This window comes from Anneissia japonica, unplaced genomic scaffold (assembly GCF_011630105.1).
Source record: "Anneissia japonica isolate Jap-2015-1 unplaced genomic scaffold, ASM1163010v1 scaffold426_len1935630_cov189, whole genome shotgun sequence".
Lineage (NCBI taxonomy): Eukaryota > Metazoa > Echinodermata > Crinoidea > Comatulida > Comatulidae > Anneissia > Anneissia japonica.
Genome location: NW_022713172.1, coordinates 1,413,048 through 1,421,682, shown reverse-complemented (window position 1 = coordinate 1,421,682; position 8,635 = coordinate 1,413,048). Strand labels below are relative to the sequence as shown.

Sequence of the window (8,635 nt, the reverse complement as noted above, 5' to 3'; positions counted from 1 at the left end):
CCTTGTAGGCTGACCTTCATCTCAGTATAATTCAAGTCATTTAAGTATCCAACTGGTAACACAGAAATGTTAATAAACTTCACACAAGGTTTCGTCCTTGGCATTGTACTTTGTTGACTTCAAGTTTGTTGAACTAGTACAGTGCAACTTCTCACACTGCTTACTTTCATTCGTTCATGGCTGAAAAATAATTGTTAAAAACCTGGTGATTAGGTTATTTCATATTGTGCGTACTGTAGTTGTTAGAAGTTGTTTTATGATAGTTTGTATGACAATCCACCATAAAATAGAACTAATGTTGTGGATGATGGTGTTGATGTAAATATCATAATTATAATAGGTAGGTTGACTTGCATAGCGCAAAACATCGAGGTTTCTGTACATTTGAAACAAAAACCAAAAGTATTCATGGCCAGAAAGTATAAAACTAATGGAAATGTAGAGGGAGGCATTCCTTACAGCTTTGCAACATACCCTGGCAGAAATTCAGGGGTTTTCATACATCTCAAATTGAATTTGGCGTTTCAAAAATACTGACGACTCATAAAAACTTAAGTTTTGTGTATGCAGTCGATTTATAAAGTACTGTAAAACCCTTTTCATTCTTCTGAACTTGCAACCATTTATTGTTTTTAATACTTCGTTCTTATAAATATTAAAAAGATATAGTGAATGTTGTGATGGCCCTGCAGCCTTTCTGTATTGACAGATTATATTGTATTTTGAGTACGTGCTGAATTTGTACTGGGAGTTTGACTTTATTAGATTAAATGTTGTGACTCGCAGCAAGATTCCCGCTGTATGTAAACTTAGTGCATAGTGCGCATAGCATGATGTTCAGTAAAAGATAGTGCATCTTGCAATGAAAATATAATTTACAAATAATTACTGGAAGATATATAATGTTTCATGACATTTCATGTGAAGGTCATTTAGTGAAATGTACTGAAGCGGAAATCAGACTGTTCTTATAATGTCATTTGATCTGCATTAAAGCCTCAGGAATTATTTAATGCTTAAATTTACATCATCATCGTAATGTTAATCTGTGATAATCTTGTACAAAGCTGGTCTCCCAAAATGGTCATGTTCTTCTACCATCTTCTATCCGATCACGATTAAACTCATTCTGCCACGTTAATAATCTATCATGCTATATGGAGTCTAGGTATAAAGAGTCTGAGCCAACAGAGAGACAGAGAACAATCCAAATTATAATAGATACTGTATATAATAACAGATTGTATTTCTCATCAAAAAAATGGGTTTGCCGATTTCACGAAGAAAATATAATCGCACATACCCCAAAACATTGTGTTGATGGTAAAAAACAAACAAATTTACCAATCAAACATCTTGAATACAAGCACTGGTTATTACTCTGACACATACAATTCTTTGTGACAATGAATACTTCATTTGTATTAAGAAACCATAGTTATCTAAATTTATTAATAGGTGTCAGCAAAAATATGTGAACATTCTAATACATAAATTTACTTAAAAAGCTTTTTCCTGAAATCCATTAAAAACATGCTATTCATTGAATTCATTGGTGTGTTATACTTAATTGTTTTCTTCACACAAGAGCTTAAATTAAAAACAAAATTTGATTAGTTAATGAGTTTTCTGAGAAAACATAGCTGTACTAGGTCAATGAACTTTCATTAATTGAGAATATTAAGTAAAAATTTCTGTACGACAGTACCTTTGCTAAAAATTTGAAACTTGTTTGTGGAAAAAAAAACCACATTGAGCAATGAAAACAATTACTGTAATTAAAAAATAATATCAGCAGTATGTGTTGAATATCAATATGAAGTAATGAATATCATTAAATAATGTGGGAACCTTTAAGTAGACATATAAAAAAAATTATATTATAAGCATAAATTATATACCTGGCATTTTGTATTAAACTGTTTGCAGTTAACTGGTGCAAAGATTGTGAATACTGAATCAATGAACAGGAAATTCATATGAACCATCAATTTTAACTTAAAGATATGGTGGCCTGATCTATTAATGAATTTAAATACTGTATAAAGCATTTTAAGAATATGGGTACACACAAATGATGTAGGAATAATTAAAAAATAGCTAAGATAAGAATTTTATTTTAATGACAATGACAAGAAATAAATTGGCATAATTGAATTAGATTTAATAGATCCCTAAAAGAAATCAAGTTTGTAAATATATTTTCATTCACCAATGAAACATATTCCTCAGCTAATTTCACACACATTAGAACATTCACAACAAAATTTCATGAATCTATCAACAAATAATTAAAAAAAAAATCCAACATACATATCTATTAAAATGAATAAGTCTTGAAAATACTTAAAATTTTCTATTTATTTTCCCTTAAAATTATATATTTTTCCATAATATGTTCACTTTGTACAATTCTTTATGTTATCTACTATTAACAGAGGCACTAAGCAACCTTTATAACATAACATAAAAATGCTAAAATATATCAAATTATTCTTGCTGTAAAACGCAATCTGATGACGTCATCACTGTTATAACCAATCAGTAACATGATTATTCAGTTAACATTTCAACCGTGTTTCAACCAAGTACTTTTTCATTTAAAAGTCATGAAAAACATCTTGGCAACAAATTATACAATATTGTTTTGCAACATTGTTTTTCTAATAAAAACTGTCTTTTCATAAGTTATTTATTCTTAAAACTGTTAAAGGCTCTACTGATAAACAGTTTTACACAATGATGTTTAAGCTTTCACCTCCATAATTTCATTTAGTATAATTGGATTGTATTTCTTTTCTTTAACTATTTGAAAAATTTCTATCGCTACAAGTCTCCCAGTCACATCCATAACTTCCTCCAAGATATGTGGGACAAATGTCAAAATTATTTACTTATGCATGTCCTGTTTATCATAACTAACATGCACAATTGTTATAACAATTTGAGTGATTCTCATTTACCAACAGAACAGATCAAAATAAATATCTTGATCGTTCTTTGTCAATTTTGATAATGCATTATTTTCCTTACAAAAAAGATAACCAAGAAATGATTATGAATAATATGCCAAGTAAGTTTTAAGAATGAAGTTGAATCCTGTTAAAACAATGTTGTCACACAATACATGAGCGACTACAGAGTGTAAAATAAATAAAACTATTGTTCTGAAGCGATGGAGACCTTTAGGGCCATATCACAGGTATGCCAATCAAACATTGACACTCGATTGGCACTTGATTTCTCTCAGTAATAAAACTGCTACAACCAGCTACACAGACTTAATTGACAGTTAAACAACTGCCACTCACACCAGCAAGGGACCTGTCAGTTGGTTTGACTGATGGGTTAGGTCACAGAGCTGGAGACTAGGTTATGGTGTCATGTAAGCCTTCATGAAATCATAACATGTACTTTAAATACAGAAGAGAGACAGCCACAAACCTATGCCAAAATCATGCTCATTCTAACTGATTCATTCCCCAATCATAGTAACCTTTCTCCTAACTATGAGGAAGTACGAGTAACAACAATTGATTTTCAAGTCTGTGGATTGTAGTTTTCAAAACCAAGGCAATAATTTAAATTATTTAAACAACTCAGTCATTGTTTCTTTACTTTTATAATCTTTATATATTTCATTACTACTCAACTCTTGCTATATTTAATAAAATTTAAGGTCCATACCTGTATGTACTAAGATTGAGTAATAAAAATTTCATTTATATTTAATGAGTAAAATAAATATATAGTAGAGGGCTTCCAAATCAAGGCTATACACTATAATTTAATTAAACCAGTTTTGAAAAACCTTGTTTTCTAGATCTGACCAACTGTATTCTATCAATATCATAAAATATTTACGTTAAGTAGATTTAATACCTGAAGCGGCATCCTGTCCAACCAATGTCTATTAAAGAATAGTCCTCAAATAGACTATTAGTCCAGTAAACTAACGTACATGGCAAGGTCCTAAGTTGTTAACTACAACATAGATTCCTGGCCAATCCTTAAAGCAAACAATCTGTGTCTATATTATACTGAAGCTAGAAATTCCTTCCTAGATAAAATTCTAGGCTGAAGTTTTTACTGATCATAGAAAATACACAATATTTGCAGTGTAAATGATGTTTCCAAGATCTTAGCCAAATGTTGGCATTATGTGCAAAAATTGCAAACCTTTTCCTCAAATAGTTTAAATTATTATGATTTACTACTATGAAGAGTCTTCCTTCAAAATAACCAAAAGGTGTAGCCAGTGGGCATCAGAGATCAAAGATTATGATAGCTCTTTAACGCACGAGTAGTTGGACACGATGACAGCTCTTCAAGGCGTCAATGACCAAGACACCACTGTATCCACTGCGAGTGTTCACATGGTTTTTTTTTTTTATCACATCAAAATACTGTATTACGAAGCTTCAACAATGCCACATTGCCTTTGAAATTGTTTATAATATGAGCATGATTAAAATACTCAGAGTTCCAAAAACTTTAAAGTGACTCTTCCTCATTGAAATACTTCCAAAAATCACTTGGTGATCACGACTTCCATTAAAATTAGCTTCTTCAAGAGTTCAACAACCACAGGATCATGCACAGGTATCACACACTGTAGTCTGCATGTCCGCGTGTCTCCAGACAAGATCCAGTTCATCATGCAGATGCAATCGTCTGCAGGCAACCTTAGAAAGTAGTTGCAATACTTTTGTCAGCTTTGAACATTCTCTCTCTTTTGCTCTTAACAGTTTCAGAGTTTTGTACATACATGCAGAAGCCTTGTGGGTAATCCAACAGCGTTCATCTTATAGAATTCCACCAACTGTACAAGATCGTTGAATTTTGTCATCCCCTCATCTAAACTGACAAAACGTTTGTTGTCTTCTTCCATCTAAAGCAATAAAAAAAAATTAAATTCTTAGAAAATCCTGCCAACAAATTAAATTTTGAGCAGAAAGGTTGTTTTGAATAAAAACAGAAAAAAACAAACATTAGGCCTATAGACATGAATAAAGGAAATGAAATTCAAAAAGAGAACTCACCAACTGTATTGGGTAATGTTTAACACGTTGATTCTGGCTAAATGACAACACATAAGTTCCAGGCAAACGCTGACTTTCTCTTATTAAGAACAGGCCATCAACCATTCCTTGCTTGGCAAAGAGACTGTGTGTTTCATCCCGTGAAATGCCACTGTGGTACCAGGGCTGTGTTACATGAATACCTGGAAAAACATTCAATTAAATAAATGGTTATAGAGCAATATTATATAAACAGGGTTCATTCCTAATAAAACAATTTACTTTGTGATCATCAGGGTTCCCAAGTTGGGAGAAAACACTTCTAGGAGATATATTTGTATTTTGGTACACCCATTTATAAGGATATAAAATAATTTCTAATAAAACATTAAATCTATCCAGTTTTGCAGATTTACACAGTTGATTTCCAGCCAATTTTATGCACTGCTAATTCATGGGGAAATTATTTTCTTGTTTGACTTTACATTGAAATTTAACATACTAAAAACATGAGATACTGAATCCTTGATAGATGAGAGTAAATGCTTACCTGCATCAATACCAGTATGTAATCGTCTCTTCATGATTGGACTGTAACCGTTGTGAAACGCTGTGTATCGCGGACTTCCCGATGACATACAGTTAAACCTTGGACTGTAACTCATTCTAGGACTAGTAGCCACTGTCCTTGGACTACTGGCTGTGAATCTAGGGCTACCCCCAGATCCGTGCCTAGGGCTGCTTCTTGGGCTTTCAACGGGACGACCACTCCGGCGCTGTAGAATTAGGAGATATCAAAATTTAGACACGGTATCAAAGCTGCCTGCACTGGCACTGATATCACTAAACTGTGATTGGTTAATTCTAAACTTTACACACCACAAAAAATGATTTATGCACACTAGCTTTCACAACTATGATTTGCAACGCTTGCATCTGCCATTGGAGTTCATATGGAGAGGGTCACAGAGGTCAAGTAAGATTCCACTACGCAACAGCCAGCAACTCAACATCCATGTTTACCTTATTTCAAGAAGCACTTAAGTGACTTTATCTAAAATTGTATGCAAATGATCTGACTTATAATATGTTAATTAGCTTGTTGCTATATTACAAATCACTTATAATATTTTTTTATACTTACACTCCACTCAACGCCTTCCCGTTCTGCAATTGCAATCGCCTCACTTGCGTTTCCTATGATCCTGCCAGAATTTCCAGAAAAATCTATCGCAACTCTTTCATTGCTGTTTTCAATTCTCTATAAAAAACAAAATAATATTGAATTATTCATTCTGATGATATTAAAAGCAATCATTTATTTCATTTATATCCAAAGCAAGTAACTTCTTAATTATAAACTAAGTCTTTTTAAGAGGCTTTGGGAGTGGAGTTGTTTTAAGTAATGAGAAAAATAATTGAGCCCAGGACCATGAATAGCAAAAATATACAAGCTCGACAAAACATGTTGAAGTAAAAATGTCATTTACTATACTTCATTGCTTAATCTCTTAAAATGCATTCTTCTGTCGACGTACAACGTATTAAGGCTAATATGAGAAAGGCATGCTTATAATAGAGTTGATAGGTACATTTAGTAATAGGCCTACAGTAAGTGAAGTCTTATAAAACAAACTTGGAGTGTAATAGCGCTGATTATCCACTGAATAATTTGCCATTCATTGTCAATGTGCCTGTTTAATCCACTAACCCCTTTTCAATTTAAAGACGGTAAGAGTTTTAACAGCTCTATCTGAAATCCTACAGTAGTAGTTAAACACAACTCTCCCACTTTAAATTACAATTCATATCTTTCAATCAGTACTACTTGTCCATTTAGCTCATTAAACATTGGTAATGACATTACATTGTGTCTTGTCTGCCACCACTCCATATATTGTATGTGCATACTTAACTTGCTCATTCATCGCACCCTATTTTAATGTATTTTGAATGGCTTACAAGATGTAAACTATTTCTACATTAGCTTTGAGTTTCGCACTAAAGCCTCAAAACGTTCAAAGTAAATTGAACCCCATTGAATCAGTCCCTGTAAAATAGGACGGGAAATCTCTAGCACACCCACTGGAAATCATAATAATCTACATAAATTATCATAAAAGAATCAGGAGAATCATAAGACATCCATAAAAACAGTAGTTCAAAGGTCACTGGTTTAGTTCTGTCCACATTATCTCAATATGTCATATTACACCATCCATATATGGGCATAATGATGCCATAACACTCACTATGGGCAAATTTGGGGAATTTTTACATAAACTGGACAGGAAATTTTTCAATTTCTTAAACACTGAAGGATAAATAACTCACCCGTGAGGAAGTCTCAAGGTCCATTTCTCTCCCAAGGGCTTGAAACTTTCTTGCTGTTTGGTAGTTTTCACTCAGTTGCTTTCCGTTAGCAATCAGCCTCATTGCCGCAAGCCAACATTGCCGTGATTGTTCATCTTCTGCACAAAAGTATTTCACTTCTTTAGATTCAACGTGGGGCTTGGTAGGCTGCGGAGAAAAAATTGAAAGCTACATGAAACTAGGCTCTATCAAATTGTGAATAAATCCTTTAAATACGTATGTGAAACTTAGCAGTATAATTCCTCGTTTCATGTAAAAAAAACTGTTTAAAAAACTAACACATCAAAATCAAATTTGATATGTAGCTTATGTGGGTTTTGTTATTAATACCATAATACACAATAGGAAATAGACTAATACCAGAAAGTATGGAACATATTAATGTTGAACATGTTTGATTGGAGGGTGATTAATTAGCTTACATACTGGCATTATTTAATTAGAAATGCCATATGACATGCTAGAAATTAATGACCTCTCTAATTCCTCTTTAGGTTACGTAGAAGGTTACCAGATTGGGTAACTTTTATTGCATCTAAGTATACAGTATTTCAAAAAATTTATTTGCTTATTTTACCTCTATCTTTTTAAAATGCCAATAAGATAAGGGAATGGCTTTTCTCACATGATTTTTTTCAAATATGACATCGATAACTGTCGGGTATCATTAATACTGCTGAGTTGAGCGGAGAACACACACAAAGTTTTGCCACATAAACTAACACGCTGCTGGTGAGACCAGGCTAAGATAGACAAACCCAAATGAAAAGAAAACACACAACATGAATTCACAACACATCTTCACCAGCAGTAATAGAAACCACAGCACAGGTAGGACCAGTAGGGAATAGGGGAAATAAATCACCTGTGAAACCTGCCAACACCTGTACAAACTGACCATTATTTTAAAGAAGGGGAAAAAAAACCATTAAAGTATCCATGTGCTCTTTATTCATATTTGAAAGTAATTTGCTCATAGGCATGATGATGTCATACCACACCCATATAATTTACTGGCTTGATGATGTCACATTATCAAGGGCGGATTTAGATTGGGGGGTGGGACCAGGCCGGCAGCACCCCCCCCCCCCCCTTTTTGGAAAGTTAAGAAAAAAAGAAAAAAGAAAGAAAGAAAGAAAGAAAGAAAGAAAGAAAAAGAAATAATTGATCATCCAAAACACCTCAGAGGTTATTTTCGGGCATCTAGAAAATAACAATTTCGCAGGGGAATTCCCCCGAAC

At 33.1% G+C, this 8,635-nt stretch overlaps 1 protein-coding gene across 4 annotated transcripts in view; it reads right to left on the bottom strand.

The window, feature by feature from the left end:
- Positions 1-1,212: 1,212 nt before the first annotated feature.
- The window catches only part of LOC117108369 (growth factor receptor-bound protein 14-like), a 59,185-nt gene continuing 51,762 nt past the window's right edge, over positions 1,213-8,635 (bottom strand). For all 4 annotated transcript variants that reach the window (XM_033250365.1, XM_033250366.1, XM_033250368.1 and 1 more), the window contains 5 exons: positions 7,356-7,541; positions 6,166-6,282; positions 5,572-5,797; positions 5,043-5,224; positions 1,213-4,891 (listed from right to left, as the gene is read on the bottom strand). In XM_033250365.1, the coding sequence (XP_033106256.1) occupies positions 4,751-4,891; positions 5,043-5,224; positions 5,572-5,797; positions 6,166-6,282; positions 7,356-7,541 (852 nt within the window). In that variant the 3' untranslated portion in view covers positions 1,213-4,750. The remainder of the gene's footprint in view (positions 4,892-5,042; positions 5,225-5,571; positions 5,798-6,165; positions 6,283-7,355; positions 7,542-8,635) is intronic.